The sequence below is a fragment of the Cavia porcellus genome, unplaced genomic scaffold, assembly GCF_034190915.1.
Source record: "Cavia porcellus strain 051 isolate PalLab524CR breed Dunkin Hartley unplaced genomic scaffold, mCavPor4.1 scaffold_8, whole genome shotgun sequence".
NCBI lineage: Eukaryota > Metazoa > Chordata > Mammalia > Rodentia > Caviidae > Cavia > Cavia porcellus.
In genome coordinates this window covers 53125604-53147402 of record NW_026947491.1, presented here as the reverse complement: position 1 = coordinate 53147402, position 21799 = coordinate 53125604, and the positions used below count along the sequence as shown (strand labels likewise).

At 33.0% G+C, this 21799-nt stretch overlaps 1 protein-coding gene across 7 annotated transcripts in view; it reads right to left on the bottom strand.

Annotated features, from left to right (window-relative positions):
- Nucleotides 1-538: 538 nt before the first annotated feature.
- Nucleotides 539-21799, bottom strand: part of Slc16a7 (solute carrier family 16 member 7) — a 177627-nt gene continuing 156366 nt past the window's right edge. For all 7 annotated transcript variants that reach the window (XM_063255048.1, XM_063255049.1, XM_063255050.1 and 4 more), the window contains 3 exons: nt 15492-15635; nt 12770-13588; nt 539-9947 (listed from right to left, as the gene is read on the bottom strand). In XM_063255048.1, the coding sequence (XP_063111118.1) occupies nt 9676-9947; nt 12770-13588; nt 15492-15635 (1235 nt within the window). In that variant the 3' untranslated portion in view covers nt 539-9675. The remainder of the gene's footprint in view (nt 9948-12769; nt 13589-15491; nt 15636-21799) is intronic.

Genomic DNA, 21799 nt, shown 5'->3' with positions numbered 1-21799 from the left:
TGCCCAAGAGTGTTCACACCATCTTCATTCAAATTTTGCCCAAAGTTGACGGCACCAAAGATGCTTTTCAGTAGGTAAATTTGTATATTCAAAGAAATATTGTCACAGCTAAAAATTGATGAGTTAAAAATCATCACAAGTAGGTGATTCATAAAAAAAAAACTTGAGTGCATATTACTATGTGAAAGAAGCCAGCTGAAAGGTTATATGACATATAATTAGCTATAAGACACTTTGGAAAATACAAAACTGCAGAGATAATAAAATGACTAATGGCTGGTAAGGACTGAGGACTTAGGTTGAACAGGTGGAGCACGGGGTATTTGCTGGACAGTAAAACTACTCTGTATGATATCTATGTCTACAGTTATACTTGTATCTATCTATAGCTAGGCAAAGATACATAGGTACTAATCAGCATGTACATTCAAACAAAAGAAGTTCCCATATAGCTGAGCTGGTGTTAGAGAGTATGGTTCAATTAGCATAGAGTCATATAACATTTAATGGTTTTTAAGAAGAAGCAGTAGAGATTCCATTTCAAAAATTTAACATGAACATTTATTTGTCATCTCAATTTTAATAAGCAATAGTTTTATTACATATGATAGAAATATATACTCATGTACATCTAAGAAACAACACAAGCCTGTAATTAAATTAGAAAGCAGTAAGAAATACATGTACAAAGGCATACAGGCATTGCTAAATTGTATAATTTAGACAAAAAAGATATTCTAATTGCATTGCTCCCCTCAAACCCCCCAAAAAGAATAAAGTTCAGCAGATAGGAGCATTTATGATCAAGGTAAATGTTAGAAAATAAGTAGCACCTTTAGTCGTTAAAATGATTGTCAGCATTTTTAGGAAGCCTACATAAAGCAATTATGATTTGTAAAGAAAGTAAAAATAATTGATTACCTGTTGCATATTTAGCATTTGCATAGAATGTTTGACTGAGAAAATAAAAACAAATTTTTCCAATCAGGGTATCAACTTAGTAAAGAAAATGCTACACAAGTTTCTGTATCTTCCTTTTGATACTAGTCAGAAAATTGCCAATATATATTCATAGACTTCTGTAGTATTCTAATAATTCAGATCCATCGATTCATTTCAATAACAAATTATTCGATGCTGGGATTTTGCCAAGCATTAAAGTTAACATCAGAGTTAAGGTAACATTCTGGTCAACATGAAGCTCACAGTCTAACACAAAAGAGATTCATTTCAAAATATATTCAAAACTACACGCAAAATATGTATCCCCACAGAGGACATGAACATTTGGTTTCAAATTTATTGTACAATCAAACATAGAAATGATAGCAGATATTTTTTCTAAAACTTTATGCCATATAGCACGAGGGTACGGCTGAAAGGCAAGTGGAAAATGATAGCATTAAACCAAGTGTGCTCATAGAGGAAGTAAGAATACGTGATCAACAATACAATATATTCCTGATTTAAATAAATATACATAGTATTTTATAAAGCAAGATATGTATTTGTATAAAAATGCCAGTTATATCACTTTGGTTATTCTTTAGTACACCTTATTTGTTAACTTCAGAACTGTTGCACACACAAAAAAATTCCAGAAATAAATATATCAAGGTCTACTCACAATCACTTTAAGTACATTCATGTAAGAAGGCAAAAAGAGAATTTAAATTTATTAAACTTTCACAGTCACTGAAATGAATTATTTATATACTTTTAAAAGAATGAAATAGTATAGCCATGACTTAGATCATGTCATCTTAGGTGTCAAGCAAGCAAAACTACCCTTCACTTTATTATCATAGTAATTATGGTTGTTCGACCATGTGGTGATTTGTTCAATGGTCATTAAGATATCTAGACACATAGCAACTGCATTTTTTCACTTAAAAATCACAAAAATGCAGCATAAAACATGAGAGTATAGATTAACACCTAAATCCAATCACTTAAAGAACTCATGTAAAAGTTAGCTAGGTATGTGTGTTGTCAAGAAGTGTCTTACTTATGACTTACTAGTTGTAAAAGGTTATATACAACTTTTATCCCCCAAATATTATTTTTATTATTTGCTCCAGTTCAATACTGATATGAGACAGAAATATTTGTTGAATGTGTGGTAGTAAATAACATTTTTCTCCAAAGTCTCTGAATAATGGAGCATTACCTATTGTGGAAAATACTTCCTTAATACTTCACTTCAAAATATCTGGGAGGTAGCACTAAAAATCTTCCCATCAAATGCCAATTTCAGTACATGTTTGAAAAGACACTGGTTTTTCATCTTCAACACAGGAATTACTAGACCTGACATGTCTAGTTAAAGTATATTATTTTTGTCCTCATTATAAAGAAAAGACCTTAAAGTATTTAATGGATGGGACTCCAGGGAGCTACTGAGGCTGCCCTCAGTCACAAAGCAAATGTGGCATATGGATGACAGTTTGGCTGAATTTAACCACACACATCACTAACTACACTTCAGACCCTTCTCTATTCATAGATTTTAATGAACACAAAATAAATGAAGCAAGATATTTACTACTACGTTTATATTTTTTCCTGGGGAATATCAAATTGCCATCACTCTTCCTGCAGAGATCATCTATGTCTGAGAGATCTGTTGCTGTGGTTGTTATTGCTCATACTGTTGTTTTGTTGGGGCATGAAAACAGAAAATCTGGCAAAAATATCTAACCGAGTATGACAGAGGTAGATGATATCACCAATACAAAGGAATCTCTATACTGTACCACGATGGTTGTGGAGTTTAGTGCAATGTATTTAGGTGAAATAATCATTTAAAAAACAAAAATTCTCAGATGTGCTGTGTTTGAATATTTTTTAAACTCATTTTCACATTCTGAAAAAGAAATACTGTAGGGCTTATCTCCTTAATTATACTATGTTAATAATTTCTTGCACATAATTTAATAATTAACAAGCTTGTACTGGTTATTCCATGCTCTGGTATAAGTTAGGAAAAAGCAATTAATAAAATACTGACAATTTCTATCAACATGATATTGATATCTTTTTAATGGGTTTCAAATTACTATTCCAACATATTGTATGCAGAATTATTTATCTTATTCACTAGTTGTTATCTTTGATTACCCAGAATTATTTGCTGTTGCAGTTGGTGAATACTCTTCAACATACATTTGCAAACAAGATTTTGCAAAGTTTAGTTGGAGAAATACATTTACTGGAATACACAGGATTTGTCAAGTGTGTTTTTATTGACTATAAAGGTTATCATTATCAACAAAATTTCTTAAATAGTGCAGAGGAGAGAAAAATATGCTAAGTCAAAAAACCTGTGCTCTATTTCCAACTATTCATTTACTCAGAGGATTGGTGTATATTTATGTAAAGCCCTTAATCTCGTCTAGTTTGGTATTGTACAGTAAAAATGTAATATGCAACAAAATTAGCATAGAAAATTGAGATGATAAGTTAATAAAATGTATCATTTGATACATAAATATATCAAAAATAAAATATAACACAAATAAAAATAATACATCTAATTGCTCAGAAAATAAATATTTCACTTCATATATCTCATCTCTTAATCCAAAAAATACTCATATTTTAATTAGAAATAGAAAATAAATGGCAGAAAAATAAAGTCCATTGAATAATATTTTTTAAAAATTGTGCTCTACTTTAGTGACCAAGGTCTATATATGGGTCTAATCTAGTAACCTTACCCTAACATATATGAAAATAAAGAACCATCCCCCCCAAAAATAATAACTAAGACTTAGTGCAAAGACAGTTTTAAAGTTCTACTTTGAAATTTATGAGATAAAACTTATGAGATAAAAATTTCATTCTTCTTTTCCTCTTAACAGAACTTTTTACCAGTTTAGTATGTTTGAATAGAGTACCCAGTATTCAGTATCAGTGCATTCTTACAGAGATCTCTATTTTAATGTCACATTTGTATTGAACACAAAAAAACCCCAAAATCTTGTTTTATTGTGGGAAGAAAAATATTTGCTACACTGTTAATAAATTCATGGTCCGTGAATATTGCCCTATAGAATTATTCTTCAATAATGCTAAACTTACTAAAGCAGTAAATACAAAGACAGAAATGCATACAGAACATACAAATAATAAAACTGTACTTAAACATGTCAAAGAAACAAGAATTTCATAGTAAAGATGTTCATAGTTAGATGAAAAAAGTTTAGTTTATCCACAAAAAGAAAATAAATTTTAAAAATAATTGTACAAAAATGGAGGGAAGCAGCAGTAGATTGAGAGATGGGAAATAATTTAGTTTAAAAATTTCTGTGTACTCTACCAAAGTCAATTTTAATTTTGTTCTTAAGGTAGAGACATTAAAACTTATCATTCATAATACTAACCATAGCAATTCTTCCAGGATCTGTGCACAAATGAATTAACATTTAAAAAAAAGCAGTAGAAAGAAGACTAAAAAAAAAAAAAAAAACTACAGGATATGAAGAGCTAAGACAAAGTAAGAGAAAACCAGAATTATAGAACATATGAACACAGAAAAGTATTCATTTTAATTATATAAATTAATTTATGATTTTGCTTTATAAGCATTATAATTAGTTACTGAGAACTGGGGCTCAGCTGTTAAGTGTACTCTCAAACATGATCATATTTATGGATGTAATGAAATCACAATAATAAAATATATGTGAAAAGTCAAGATTTTAATTTTGCTTTTAATCTCAAGAATTATGATGTTTGGTGTTATACACTGTCGTGGTTAGAAACTTAGGAGGTAAGATGTATCAGCAATGTCACTGCACTGACAGCCTGTGTGACACCTAATAGAGAAATACGGTGATGGAAAGCTTTGTTTCTCAAAGTTGTCAGTTCTTAAAGTTGTCAGCCACTTTAAGAGAATTAGAAACATATCAGTAAGTGCCAACAACAGAAAGACTGTTGTATCTAGATTCTTTAATATTTATCTTGCATAAGGGAAATTCATATTAACAAAGTATTTCCTACACCGAAGCACCTCTCCTGTCCCTGAAACCTTAAGCCTAGAGTTTCTTCGTTCGTGCAGATGAAGGGTCATGGCCAAAAGTATAACCAGTTGGCTACAGCACAGGCATTCTTGCGAATCACAAGTAAATCATACATCATGCATGACTACCTATCAGAGGTAGACTATCTCAGGCATGGTCATCTGTTAAGAAAGCATCAGACATTCCAATGTGAAACACAGTGGCACCTGATCCACTGGCTTTTCCATTTTGAAAACAAAAAGATCAAGAGAGGGTGCAAACACATCAAAACAAATCCATTTCAAAGTTCAATTCATAAACTATGAAGCATATCTAAGCTAAACAGTGGAAAAAAAAAACAGGATGCTCCGTTAACACAAATGGAAACGCATTGAAATGACAGTGACCATGATACATGCATCATAGATGACTTCATGAAGAAAGCAGTACACCTGAACAAGGGTGGGGAGAACTTCAGAGGTCCAGCGGGGTAGCAAAAGAACTAGCACTATTTTCCTTTGTAGAATAAGTAGAGAAAATATAGTAATACAGCTGTTTAGAGAAAGTTGAAAAATGAGAGTCTGAGATAGCTATTAAAAATCAATATGCACTTTACAGATGAACCAGAAAATTTGAATATCATAAGCTTGTTTCTTTGAAAAATCCTACAAATGGGCAAAATCAGTAAAATTCTAAATAAAATGTTCTATAGTAAGTAGTTTTTATATTTTGTGAAGTAAGCGGCAATCAGTATAGAAATTACTTATCTATAATGAATAACATTTTCCTCCTAAATCCACCTTTAATGGAAATTATGCCTGAGTCATATAAATACGCCATGTTAAAGAAAAAAGTTACATTAAAATAATTATGCTTGTGATATCATTATGACTATTTGGAATAATTTACACTGACAAGAAAAGAAATTTGAAATTTATATTCAGATTATAGCAAATAATCTCTAATAAATACTAAATAAATCATAATATAATTACAGTTGTCTAATTTTTTCATAGAAGTTTTAGATTTTTTTGTACTTATATTTTATCTCCCTTTCCTACAACAGTGTCTATTGGGAAGCAATATGAACATTTTAGGAGAGTTCTGTTTTTACATATACTCAATTTTATGTTTTAACTTTGGTGAATTTTTATAGCTTCTTTATCTGTTTTGTCTTCTCTCATTTATTATGTCAAGTTAACGACTTCCTCCATCACTTCCATTTGAACACTAAAAAGCATTGCATAGGTACAGTTCATCACACATTAGGTCCCTTCTCACACTGCATTCTTTCTCCCTATCACACTGAGCCTAATAGTTATGATTTCTATTTTACATTATTAGCCTGAGATAGTCTACCTCTGATAGGGTGTTTTCAAAGGTATTTCCCATAAAAACTCAGTTTATATTCAAGGTTATTTCTGTATATATACTATATATATATATATATATATATATATATATATATAATTATATATTTTTCTTTTTTCTATATTCCTGATTGTCATGTTGAACAGCTAGAGAAGGATAAGTATACAATATCTAGACATTTAAAGTGTACTTTGGAACTCCTCAAATCTAGGGGTTTCACTTATTTGCTAGGGTCCAGGTAAAGCCTATAAGCAAATGAGTTAAGATGGCTGGACGTTGCTACAAAACAAATAAAATTTCTGAGTTATGCAAATTTATGTTAAGAAAGCATCAGACATTCCAATGTGAAACATAGTGGCATCTGATCCACTGGCTTTTCCATGTTGAAAACAAAAAGATCAAGAGAGGGTGCAAGCACATCAAAACAAATCCATTTCAAAGTTTAGTTCATAAACTATGAATCATATCTAAGCTAAACAGTGAAAAAAAACAGGATGCTCAGTTAACACAAATGGAAACGCATTGAAATGACCATGAATACTTATTAAACTTGGTTTACATACCACTCCTATACAAATTCATGACGTAAGCAGGGCTTGTTAGGGTTTTTAGTGATGAGTGACTTTGCTTTTGATCTTGAACATATAAAAATCCGTTGTTCTTTGGGGAAAGAATACATTCAGTACTAAATGTTACAGACACAGAAGCCAACTCTTATACCCTCCTTCACTATGTAACTATGTAATAATGCATATTCTAGGCCAATATTCTTTTCTTGGTCTTTTAAAAGATTCTGTTAACACAACAATTCTTCCAAAAAGTTCAAGGGAATAGGAAGATTAAACAAGAAAATAATTTATATTATCCTGGAACTATTGTGAATCTAGGAGTCATTATGTCATTATTTCAAGTGTATTTTTGTTTAGTTTTCAGGACATATGTATGGGAATTAATATGTGGGCATATTTATAAGTTTATGCTGTTCAGCTGTCAGGAATGACTATCTTACATCTATATATGTTTTGAATCTGCATTTTTCCTTCCCTTTCCTTTCTTTTCTAACAAATTAACATAGTCAGAATTAGAAGAAAAACATTAATGAAAGAAATCAAAGAATAGGAAAGCAAACATAAATTGGTTTTGATTAGTTTTCTCCTCCCAGGAAGAAAGCTGTGAAATGCACCCAAAGGACTAGCAGATGATGAAGAAGAGTTTTACATCTAAAATTCTATAATCATTACTTTGTTATTTATTTGCCTAAGGCTCTAATGTCTATATTAGTTTAAATACATATTTTTAGGACATACACTAAGACACTTAGTGCAAGACACTTTTTGGAAATGTTTGGTATTTGAGAGATCTTACATAATGATGATGTACTTCTTATGACAAATCAGAAATGAATACAAAAGCACTAATATAAATCCGGCTAATTCAAAAATCAAGATCAAGTAAAACTAAATTAAAAACAGCCATATTCTGTCACATTTTTCATGATTTATTTACCTATGACATTGGCACATCTTGTTTTAATATTTGAAAAATACAAATATTCCTTCATAAGAAAAGCAAACGTTAAATGAAAAAATGAAATTCTATATCGCTCTCAATATATGAGCCACATGCTTAAATAGTGCATAAATTTGAGAATCAAATTTTTGATGCTAGATATTACAAAAGCTTGGTGTCCAGGTACAGTCTCATAATAAATATGAATAGCACCTGCTTCTACTGCAATAAAAAATTAACGGCAAATTCCCTTGGACATCTCAAGAGTGTCACCATCTTAATAATAAAGCACTAAATATTTTGCCAGTCATATTAAGCCTCCAATTTATAGATGCAAATATTTATGAATTTAGCCATGATACTTATAGTTTTAAAAGCACAGAACCATTAAGAGTATTTGTATTAAAGGATTCAGAGGGCTAGTTGTTTTCAGATTAAAAAAAGAGAAATTTCTACATTAACCTGGACTGCAATATAGCAAGCTTCTTGTTATTATTTTAAACTATACTTACAATTCCATGTCATGCAATCTATATTTCTAGGAGCCTGGTGTAGTTTCTGGCATATCCAGAGGCAGCAGGAAGTCTAGTCAGTAGAGGGCAGAATGTTCCAGTGCCATCCTTCCTATGACATGAACACTGTTTCCCTTAACACTTGCAGTGACTGAGTAAAGGGTCTGTTTACAATTTGTCTTTTGCTTCTGCTTTTTGTGGAAAGAAGGGTGCTAAGAGAACTGAAAGGGCTCCCGCTTTCTGTCAGCGGGACTGATACAGGCACTCACGATGGTAAGCTCAGATCACAGCTGTAATGTTGGAGAAATTAGAATTTTCTTTCTATACAAATTGTCATCTAGGATTCTGTTTATTCTTTGAAATTTCAGTACAACAGTGGATACTGACTGAAGTCTAGTTAGAACGAATCTGGATTAAAAACTAAAACCCTTTTAAAAATCAGTGGATATAGCTCATTGCAAGATGACATTCAGATTTTTAGTCTGATTTACTATTAGGCAAGGATTCTGAAAATTACTCGAGGGTTCAATTTTTTAGCACCGGACACTAACAACACCCCTCAAAGAAATCATGTGTCTGGATTAATTCGGTTTAAGAGCGTTTACAAGTAATGGTGTGAAATGGAATTTTTCCTTTTTTCTCAAAGTTATTTTACATATCGAATATTTTTACAGTAAACAATTGCATTTTGGAATTAAGATCACCTTTATTTTGATCCATGTGCTTATCTTAAATCCTCACTGTAGGATAGTATGCAAATATTATTTCTTTTGTGCCCATGGATTTTTTGAATTTGTGATAACAGTTTTGAGTTTTAGTTTCATTCTCCAGACACTCTTGTTTATGTGGGTTTGTAAATGTGAGAAGATAGAATACTATCCTTCAATTCTATTTCATACGTTAATGGCAAGTAAAAATGAAATGTGAAGATCATTGAATGGGATCAAAAATACTCTTGATTGGTTAAACTAAGGGCATGTGATTTAGATCTTTTTCTACAACAAAGAACAGAAAGTCACTGGAAGACTCTGAATTTTAACCATGAAATCCTGAGTCATGTATGGAGATATATCAGCTGCATGGATTACATATATGTATAATCTCAAAATTTAACTACTCATAAGTTTTCAAAAACTAGTTTACACTTTGTTATTTAGGAATATCTTATTTCCCTTTTTAGTTGTAGCTCCTTGTGTCAATGAAAAATCTTTTCAATACTTTAAAAAGCAAAATGAACTCCTAAGTAAATTCATAAACTGAAATCAGAGATGTGATTCTTCTTAAATGTTAGTTTCTCTTTCTGAAGGAGTATTCTGTGCTTTTGAAGTTTTTACAGTGACTTCATCATGTTTGGGTTTGCTCAAGGGTTCAGATTCTCTGGATTCACGTGATTGTTCATCCTTCTTCCTTGCTTTTTCCTTCTTCCTTTCGTTTGCAAGCAGTCTATAGTTTATAGTGTTGCCAATGAGCAACCATATGCTAGCTACGACCACAATAGCCCCACAGGACATATACATGTATTCGTATTTTCCAGTTACATCCACCAATTTACCTAAGAGACAAAGAACAGTTTTTAAGATGACATAATAAAAGTCATAAAATACCAAATTAGCACTTCCTCAAATTGTGTGCCTCTTAAATTAATGTCAAATTAGACTTTAACACACAAACAAATTCTAGATTATGACTTCTGTAAATATTTAGATATGTACAGGCATTTATAGCATTATATTACTAGTATATTAAATTTATTGAAAATTATTTCCCCCAATAAAAATTTACAATCCAGGTAAGTTGGATATATACATGTATTTATGTGTATTCATAAATACACAGAAGTGTAAGGCATATTTTTGTATCCATATATGTACAATGAAATATATGTTCATTTTATTTGCAGCATACCCTTTGAGGTAGCTTCCTTTTCCTATGCTTCCTTTTCTCTTCAGTGAAGAGGAAAAAAATTATACTCTTCAGGCTATCACGTGGCTCCTGCCAATAAAATGTTGTTTTATTCACCATCAGACTGATAATTTATATATAACAACTCCTTTGGTCTGAACAATCGCTGTGAAGTAATCTGATAGGATTATCTAGACAGTGCATGGCAAAATGTGATCTCTGACTAAAGTCTATCTGAGTCTCTGTTCTTAACTAGTCTGTAAAACGGTTTTACCCAACATCTTGGTTAACTGCTGTACCACTTTTGGGGCTAAATGAATTTTTAAAAAACTTTAGCCAAGTCAAGTATGAGGCCTGAACAATCAGGAAGAAACCATTTGTTCCACTTTATTAGTAAGGCCACTTAAAAACTAGTATGGTGCTTTTTTTTTTCCAGCTTATACTCAGTTTTCCCTCATTTGATTTTCCTTCAAATGTTTATACTTATGAATCGTTGGTTGTTACATTTAAAAAAAAAACACTCAAACACCCATGGCCCTTTTGGTTAATACACTTTGGGCTGAACCCTCAGCATATTTCTTAAGTGTCAGGGGAATTTTTAGCATCAGTACACTAAGAATCTAGAATCTTATGGCTAACCTCTCAGTTTCAAGAATGAGTCCCAAATCAACTTCCAGCACTGGCACCAGTGGCATATAGCTTGGCAATACTAACAAAATGAGCATTCAATATTACTGAAATTATTTTAAAAGTATATTACTGATGCAGGAGCTCAGCCCAGTAGGAATGAACAAATCAGATTAATCTTTAGAACCCTGTTTTGACTTGATACTTTTTTCACATCACCAAGCATAGTTATACATAATTTTTCTAAGCTGATAATTATAATTTTGTTGTTAAAATATAGTCTCTAAAACTCATTTGTTTATACTAATACTGGATGGAAAATTGTGTTTGTCTTATATAACAAAATCAACTAGCTGATCAATAGAAAAATCTAATGGCTTTCACTATTTTTTGACAATGATTTGTTACATTGTATATCTACACTGAGAGACATAACACCTAAAAGCCCAATATTACCTCATTAAGATCTTACAGCTTTCATGTGTTCTAAACCAAGTAGGGAAGTGAATGAAGTCAGTTACAGCATTTAGATTAACAAATTAAAAGTAAATTTTCCCACTATCAAAATGTTTCCATGTTTTTCTGTAGAAAGCAGACTGTCAATAAACTAAACACATTTTTAAAAAGTTATATTTAGCTTGAGCACTGAGCATGAGAGAGCAGGCTAAGAAACTGAGTAAGTTCAGTTTTGGCCAAATAACATACAATGGTTACCGGAAAAGACCAGTATGCAAAATATTTAGTTTGTGCACTTTTTAACTTTATAACTAGGGGCTAGAGATTTAGCTCAGTGGCACAAGTGCCCTCCTGGCAAGCACAAGCTCATGAGTTGGATCCTCGTACAAAAAAAAGAAAAAAAAAAAAAATCAAACCTATGACTAACCAAAGACTCAACTTTAAAAATGGACATATATGTGTGTTTAAATCACAGGTACAGTAACTAAACTTAATTATAATTTTATTTTAAAAGTACTCATAACTATATTTCAAAAGAAAGCCATAAAAGGTAAGAAAAGCCCACAATAACATGGTGCTTCTGTAGTAAGTTTTCCTTCCATTTCCTTTCCTGCCTTCCCCGACCTTTCCATCCCTGCTCTCCCTTCCTTTCCTTTCTCTTCCTCTCCTTTCCTTTTCTTTCCTTTTCTCCATTAAAAAAAAAATCAGATCAGCTTCTCAATGCTTTGGTGATACCCTGAACTTGTTCTTTGTTACCTCATTGGTTAATTTAATTCATTTTTATAGATAGTTTTGGAAATATTTCAGATCTTAAAATCTAAAAGTAATGTTTAACGTAGACTTTATGATATACAACTATGAAACAAAGGTTATCCATTCAATAAAACAATTGTGAATGGATTTTCCTTTATCATGGCATTTTGTATCAATGATACAGAAATATGCCTCCCTTAAATGAATAAGTTCAAAATTAATATGACTGATATATTATAGAAAAAAATCTGATTTTGAACTTTTAAAGTCATTTTATATTTGATACATTTTTATATAAGTGGAACAGAAACTTGTTTGGCAATTATAAAACTGCATTTTACTGTTGTAGTAACATTGTTAAAAGCACAAAACAAATAATTTGATTAAAAGTCCTGAGATTTATGTTCTCAACAATGTAAAGTTTTAAATTCATAGCTCTGACTCTGAAATAAATTTAGGTCTAAAACTGAACAACTATGAAATTTACAAATACATAGTAGGACCTAAAATTAACATCTCCATGGTCTCTTAGAAAATTAGCATTAATCAAATCACATTAGTAACTGTAAAGAAAGTCTCGGTTAACAGTTATTTATATTAATGTTCTTTGTTTTCCTGGATGAAAGATATTCTTACCGGCAAGAGGAGGGCCAAGAAGAACTGGGCCACACTCCACAATTGTGACAAGGCCCACAGCACTGGAGAACCTTGGAGCACCAACAAGGTCCATGAGAGTTTCAAAGAGGATGCTGCTAACACTCCCAAATCCAAAGCCAAAAAATGCAGCATATACCACCAGGCTTGTGTAATCCTTGGCCAGAGGGCATAAAAGATGGCACACTCCAGTGAACAAGATTGCAAAGCAGAAGAAGTACTGAATTCGTGGTCGGATAAGTTTGGAATTTGCAACTAATCCTATACTTGGCCTAGCAAACATATCAACAAAAGCCATTACAGAAAGCAAGAAAGCTGCAGAATACTCATCTATTCCCTTGTCTTTAGCATACGGAGCCAAAAATATAACAGGGGCAAAAAAACCTAGAAACATAATGACATTTCCAGAGAGATAGATCAGAAATCCTCTATGTTTAAAAAGGGAAAAATCTAAATACTGATTAATTTTTTGCGCTAGTGATTTCTTCTTTTGGATTTTCATTGAATCTGGGCCATCCTCTCCTACGCCAATCTTATTTTTAGAGCGAGGAGTACTTTCTTTGGGCCCAAGGGGCCTCATGAGGGCCCCAGCTACACAGGCATTTAAAAATATAGCTCCTAAAATCAAAAAACTTCCCTTCCAGCCGTAAGTATTAAAAAGAAACTGATTGAAAGGGGCCAATGTACTTAAGAAAACAGGACTTCCTGCCATGGCCAATCCATTTGCCATAGGTCGTTTCTTATAGAAGTATTTACCAATGATTGTTAAGGCTGGTTGCAGGTTGAAGGCTAAACCTAAACCTAAAAAAGAATGAGACAAAAGGGGAAAAAGACAACATGAACACATGCCATTTACAATAGAAATTACTTTTCAAAATGTACATTCAAAGGGATAAGGCAGAACTAACAAGGCAATAGTAGGCAGTGATTTTTGATAATTATAAATATAAATGGAACTGTAAAAAGTTAAGGTAATTTTCATAACAGGACACTTCACCCAACTGCTTCATATTCTCTTAAACACAAAAATAAATCTAAGAACTTCTAATGATGTCTGAAAAATCAAAGAATAGACAGAAACAACAAAAAAACTTAGTTCTTAGTTAAAATAAAATCATTTAATGCCATAATCTATTCCATATACATTTATGTGCAAATATATAGATTAGATTTCTCCCTTGTTAACAAGAGTGAAATTTAAAAGTGAGAAATTTCTTTTGAGAGTTGAAGAAATGTGAACAGACTAAAATGTCCATAATTTGTAATAATCTCATCTCTTCAAAGACATTTCTTTTAAATTCCCTGCTGAGCTATACCCCCAGCACTATTATTTCTAATATTTACATTTAAAGAAAAAGATTAGGTACTATGTAAACTACTCTATAGTCATTTTGCATATTAATCATTTAGGAAATTCCCAAGAAAATAGCTATAGATAAGGAGTCTGAACCATAATTTATCCCTGATCACACAGAGTGCGTGTGCTGAATCATGTTTAAAAGCTAGATATGTCTTTTTCAGAAAGCAGCCAAAAACCAAGGGTTATAGTCAGATACAGCAGTTGATGCAAAAAGCACAAAAGACTTCAAGTTTCAAAAAATAAAAATCAGAATAGCAATACGGATACTTTTCTTGCTGGTATAGGAGTATCATAAATCATTATCTCTTTACCATCTCTATTTGCAAATCCATCCAGATTTTAATTATCAAGTTCGACGTAGTATGTCTGCACACAGGAAGGACATTTTCTTGCTATGACAACGCTTGTATGTAAGAGGATTTTCACTTAATACATTAAAAATTACATTTTAAACAGAAATGTGGAAGAGTTACAAAGAGAAAGATTACAAAATCACTATTACTTTTATCCTTTAATATACTAGTTTTTTCTCTCAAATAGTACATGAATGTAAAGTTAAGACTTACCTCAAATCACTATAAAAATGAAATATATTTACATTTTATCTGTGAGTATAAGGAATGTTGCATCAATTATATTCATTTTTCATAAAAGTTGGAATGTAGATTTTTTAAAATGTAATTATTGTTTAGGAGAAAATAATGCTTTCCAGTTGTACACTTTCAGATCAGTTTGAGATAACAGATATCCTAGATGAGACACAAAATAATGACCTAGAAGTATATCATTTGAAATGTCTGTGCTAATGGCAAAGTGCTTCACTCACATTTTAAGGAAGACCACTGAGTAAGAATTGGGCTAATGACCATCCTCCATCAATCAATCAACACAGGCAGCAAAAGTTTTATCACTTAAGGTAAATCCAGAACATAAACTCTGGACACCATCTTCAACATACTAGCAGTGATAATTGAGACATCTTACGAAGCAATAAAGAACAAAAAATAAGTTTTAAAGAAAGTTATTTATATCAGAAAGTCTATTTTTACAAAATGATTTCTTGTTAAAGAATAAAAACTGAGGAAGTAAAACAGAGCAAAGCTGTTTTCTTTTTAATATTGGCAATACATAATTTGGTAAGATTTTTCATTTCCTAAAGTGAAATGTTTGGTCATTCCATAGTTGGCATTTAAATGCAGTAGATAATAATAGTTTAAAATAGCACTGGTTTTTAAAGTCAGTTCAAAGAAAGTAAGAAGCTTTTGTTGTTCATCCTTTTCATGGAATTTTGCAAAAAACAGAAGTGTTAGAAAAAGGTAAACTGTGAAAAAAGCCTTGGCTTACCTCCAATGAAGCCCACTGTGATGTAAAGCTGTACTACACTGTTGCTGAAGGAGGCCAAAATCATTCCCAAACAGCACAGTAAGCCTCCTACCATTACCACGGGTCGGCTGCCATATTTATTCACCAAAATACTACTGATGGGACCTGAAAGGAGTGTGAGAAACAGTTCATGGGTTCATTTATTTCTCCTTAATATTTATTACTTTTGAAAGCTGAGAAAGAATAGTTTAATTAATAAATAGAGTATAATAAGAATTTTTTCACAATACTTCACAGGTAATCAGTTTGACAGGTTATTTACTTGTGAAGGATGAGCTCTCACTATGTTGCGCATGCTGACCTTGAATTATTGGGCACCGGCAGGCTCTTGCCTCAGCTTCCCAAGTAGCTAGGATTTGAGGCATGTGCCACTACTTCCAGTAGAGAGGCTATTTTAAAAATTTACATTTTTGTAAGTATGTCTATATAATATATAATGTTCAGATTGTGATTTTAACCATATAAAAGTGCTGTATAAAAAGGCATATTAAAGAATAAATTACAAGTATTTAAACTAGAAATGCTTATTAACCTAACCATTTGAATTGTGGTGAAAAAATTTTTATAGAACATAGCTAAAACATCTAAAATAGCCTTAAAATGCTAATAAAATTTTTGTAACAAAAACCAGGTCTTAATCAAATGACTTATTGCAATTATATAAAATTTCATTTTCTAGAATAATGTTCATATGTGTGTACATATATATGCCATTAACTAGTGTTCAAATTATAATTTATCTTTGATTTCCCTTTAGTATACTATGTTTTATTGATTTTAGGACTCCAATTATTTTCACATAGTATTTTATCTATTACTAAATAGTTAAAATGTTTTACAGTTCGATGTTTTATACGTGGTGTCTTCTTCCAATAAGTTCAAGTGGGAGTCATAATTAATAATGTAGCTAACATGGCCAAAACATATTTGGATTTATTTCCTGTAATATGTGTGGACCATACTTAATCCCCCACATTTCAGTCAATCAATTTAAGGAGCATTTGAAAAAGGAATACATAAATTAATCTTGATTTTTGCACAAAAAATCTGTTGACAAATATTTTATGATTTAAATGTTTAACAGATGGGGAAAATGCGTATCAGAAATGCATCCCAATTACAGGGAGGAGGCTGGTCCAGGTTTCCATGGATAAATATTGCTTACTCTTTTAAGGCTATATTTCCTAAGCTCCTAGTACAAAGTCAGTGACTAACCAACAAAAAAAAATAATGAATTGCAACAATAATCCTTATAGCAGTATAGTCTAAAGGAGCTAATGAATGTGATTTTTAAAACTATAATATATATCACAATAAATTAGACTCAGAATGAGTAAAATTATTTATCTATTATTTTGATTAAGATCTTTCCTCAGTATTACTCATGTGTTTCATTTTGCATGTGATGAGTAAGAAATGAGTAAGGTGATTATTATATTCTATAAATGTGTTTGTCCAAATTACATAAATTTGAACGTATGAATCACAATTTAACTTGCTGTATGTGGCAAATAAGTGTATCTGTACTTTGGCATAAGTACATAAAGGTTTCTTTGTTCATTTTTGTGACTAATTAAGGGTAGTTACTAAACAGTTTAATAATGAAAGCTTTTTTCTTTTTTGAGAAAGTATTTTTTAATAAACTTTATATGGTTACTAGGCTCTAATGAGTATTATAATTGTAATAAACACTTTTATAATTATATAATTAAATGATGCCCTGTAAAGACATATTTATATCAGTCACCTATAGTCTTTTCTTAGCAAGAAAAGTTATCACAGATCTATTTAAGAATAAACAAATAGTTTGTTTCCTATTATGCTGAACATTTAAATCATAACATATTTTTTGGAAATATTTGTAAATTAAATTTAAATTATAATATATAAAAGATACTTTCAAAGAATGTTGAAATACTTAATATTAGCTTGAGAAGATATTTAACACCAAATGTAAAACACACTACCATTCAACACTTCATCCTGCTAGCAGCTTAGTGGTTTGGGTTGTTTGGTTAGTTGGTTTGGTTTGGTTTGCTCATTTTTGAAACTAGGTCTTCCTAAGTTGCCCAGGCTAGCCCTGAACCCACGATCCTCCCACTTCAGCTTTCCAAGTAGCTGGGATTACTGACGTGGGCCATTGCAGACAAAAAGTTCATTGCATTAATGAGAAAGATGAAGACAAAAAGAAAATAATAAACTCCTATGAATGTGATTTTTGTTAAGTATGAACTAGCCTCACAGGTGTCTCTTTTTAGTGAGTCTTAGGCATAAATTGTAGTGTGAGTTTATCTATTCCCATCATTTTCAAAGTTTTTACTCAGTATATTTTTAAAGTAATTGTGATGTTCATCATGTGTTATGTCAATAATGAAAACTCTATATCCACAAGGGGTATCTGTGCACATGTCTAAATACAGCGAAGGCAGTCTTTCTCAATGTTTGATCAATCTGCTTGTAGAGCACATCAAAAAATTCTTTTTTTTATAAACATTCACAAAATATTAGATGTTATCTAAATAACACTGATGTGGCTACTAATTCTCCTGATCTGTAATTCCAATTTATCTCAGAATTTTAAAGAACAGCAATTTTTATGAAACTGTAGAGGATGGCATTCAGAGAAAATCACAACATTGGCAGCAATATAATTGTTACATCTTTGTCTTTCCTGAAAACCAAAAATTTTTATGGTTGGAGCTCTTCACCATTTAACAACAAAAAATGCTTATACTAGCAAAGAAACTTTTTGGGTTCTTATAAATTTAATGGAATATTTGCCTATTCTTAAAACTCTTGCTGGACTTACTGTTGCTAAATAGAAAAAAAATATTTTCTATTTTTTGGCATGTTTTGTTCCTGCATTCTATTCCAAGCTCTTTGAAAGTAGGTGCCATAACATATTCTTAGTTATCAGCCTCTGTCATGGTTGATGTCTGTGGCCCCCAGGCCTTATGAGTTTCATTGTGCATTTGAGATTGGTTCATTATCTAGTGCTTGGACTGACATAGGGGTGGAGCCAGGATGTGATGTAATGGCAGGAAGTAGGAGTGTCTGTCTTTTTGCTGGTTCTGGCTTGCTGTTTGCAGCTGCCATGAAAGGCAGCCCAGCCAGGCCCGCCTGCCTGGGAGCCAACTGAGCTGAGTGTGGACTCAAATCTCCAAAAACTGTAAGAAATAAACCTTTCCTTTCCCAACTTGGGCTTCAGGCATTTTTGTCTCAGCGACGACCATAAAGTAACTAAGACAGCCTCTGTTGATCATTACACTATACAATGTGCTTAGAATCATATGTGCATCACTGCATATATTTTTCATTGCAGTAATAACTACTGAATTAAAATTACTCAACAGTTGATAAAACTCATGCAAAATGTTTCAATAATTTTTTGAAAGTTGTATCAATAATAAGCGGTAAAATCCAGACATGAGCTCAAGGTTATATGATTACAAAACTGTGCTTTTAGCCAGTGTACAGAAAAGATTTAGTATAGTAAGGCTAAAACTGCTATCCACAGAAATATGAATTTACATGGTGGCTCTTGACTGGCCTCACGGAGTTTGGATTTCAGGAGTATTCTTATCATATCCTAACTGATTAGAGGGGCTTTTATGACTTGTATTTAGATGTTCCCCCAAAACTAGGTGAGGATTTTTCACAGATGGCTGGATCTGCAGTGTTTTACACTGGAAGTAAATCATGGTGCAATGCTAGGATCAAGGGTACTAGGATTTACAGTGTGAGTGCCACCTACCCTCTATCCCTTATGGGATAGAAAACACTGGTTTTCTCTCACTTGCTTGCTATGCTGCCTTCTACCTGCCATGAACCATTTCTTCTCTGCAATACCTGTCAGGCATCCACCTACCTTGGAGTCAGCCGATTATGTACTGAAACCTCTGCAAATAAACCTTTTCACTTTAATTTTAGTTGCTGGGTATTTTGTCTCAGCAAAGAGAAAAATAAGACAGAATTTGGTGTCAGATTAATTACTGTGGCTACACCTGACTACATGGTTCAGGAGCTTCTGGGATGGCTTGTGGTTAAGCATCTCCAACAGGAGACAGGCAATATAAAACTCTAACCCTCACCTTCCATCCTGATTTACTTTTTTTGGGTTCTTCTCATGTCAGCACCAGCACCATCATTCACCCAGTTTTCTATGCCAAATATCAACAAGTTAGCCTTATTCCTCATTTATTCCACCAGCCAGTTATGATTAATTAATATGATTCAAAATTTATCCTATTTCTGCCTACTTCCTGTCTCCTAACATTCTGGTCCAAGTCAGCATCATCTCTGTTCAGAATCCTCTCTACTATTCTTTTCTTTAATAATCCACCCCCTATGGAGTAGTTTGGGTAATGTTTCTCAGTCAAGGGGATTGTGTCTTTATTCTGCTTAAACTCCCTCAGAGTTTCCCATCTAACCTAGAAAATAATCCTCTCTCCTTATTCAAGCTTACAAAGTTCTATACCCACATATTCTTTGCTTATTTTATGATCCTCTTTGTAATGCTACAGCTACCTGCCAAATCTCTGCCTATCTGAGGAGCTTTTTCCTATCGCTTCACCACACTGTTTCTTTCTTACATCCTATTTTCAGTCTACATGCTACCTCCTCAGCCTGGCTGTCCCATTTACTGCATCACACTGTTACTCTTAGTCTTTCTCTAGCATTTATCCTGCTGCCCATTGGGCTGTAAGCTTTGTGAGACGAGCTCTGCAAGTTCTCGTCATTCCTGTATTCACAATACTTGGAGCAAAAAAAACAAAACAAAACAAAACAAAACAAAACCCAAAAAACCACCACCAACAACAAGCAAACCTAGCTTTAAGGGGCTTGGGATTTAGCTCAGTGGCATAAGCAGGCAGTCATGAGTTCAATCCCCGGTATGGATTAAAAAAAAAGGAAAAAAAATAATACTTGGAGCAGTGCCTGTTAAACAGTGCCTGTTTTGGAAGAGTCTGGTAAAATTCAGAGATACCAGCTGAAAAAGTAAAACTGGAATGCCCAAATCAGTACTTGATGTGAGGTTCTGGTCAGAGATCAGAAGAACAGGTGGCTGATAGAAATCTTTCTGGTAAACACTAGGCTTGGGAGATTCTGCTGGGAAGAATGATTATATTGACTGCTGGAGTCCAGATGATATGGCAGAAAGTTTGTATTTTGCTCATGTCCAAAGACTTTGCCTGACACTAAGATTAAGAGCAGTAGACTAATCTTGAGAAGAAATCTCAAAGAAGTTTAATGGTGAGGTGGTAGCATGGCTATTGTTGTAGCCACATTTATGTTGAGAATCAAGAGCAAAGAGCCTAGCAGAACGTTTCAAAATCTTGTGTGGTTGGCCAAAAAGAAAGCTGCAGTAATGCTGTGGCCTGGAAAGATGGAAGAGAGGAGAAATTAGTCCTTGAAAATGATAGCAAGAAAAAGCCATGTATTTCAGAAGACAACAGAAAAGACAGCCTGAGGACAAAACAGCAGGACTCCAACTTTCACAGCCTCAGAGTTGCAAAGGCAAAAGAATTTGCTTTGTTCCAGAATGTCAGTGGCTAAGAGAAATTGTTTCTCAGGACTGGGTTCAGAGTGCTCAGTAATCCAAGCACTTGATCCTTGCCATCAAAAGAGAAGGAAGCTTGGCTGTTGGGAACCAACTGAATCTAGGAGAATGTCCTAAACTATTCTTATCTTTCCCTTAAGCCAGACTGGAATGGCGAAATTCCACTCTTTTTTGGTCACATCTGGAATCCCTAGAGATAATGCCTACTGTGGAGCTCAGAGGGCAAGACAAGACCTGCTAAGGACATCTGGGGAAACTACAGTTTTTTTTACCACCCCACTTCTCCAGTCTCATCCTTGTCTTTGCAAGAATGCTTTGATTTTCGTATCCCAGCACTCACGATTACCAGTTCCAGAAACGCCCACTGCCTTTGACTCAGATATAATACATAAATACTATGGGTCTGGGTGCCCCATGGCCTTTTGTTCCTAGAGATCGATTTGTAGGTCCAGATCCTTTCTATGCACCTCTCCACTTTGTCTCTTGCTATTTATTCCCTTTCCTTCTGTGCACTATAACTCAGGCAGGAGATTGGAACCTACTGTAGGGTCTCCAATACCTGGATGCTGTTCCAATGGACAGCATACCTTGACATTATCCACATGTTGCTGGCCTTAGGTGCGGGCAGAATGCAGGAGTTGTTGGGTCAGGAAAGCGTCCACCCAGATTTCACAAGAAAGGCTGGATGGGTAGGCAGTGCCCCTGAGAG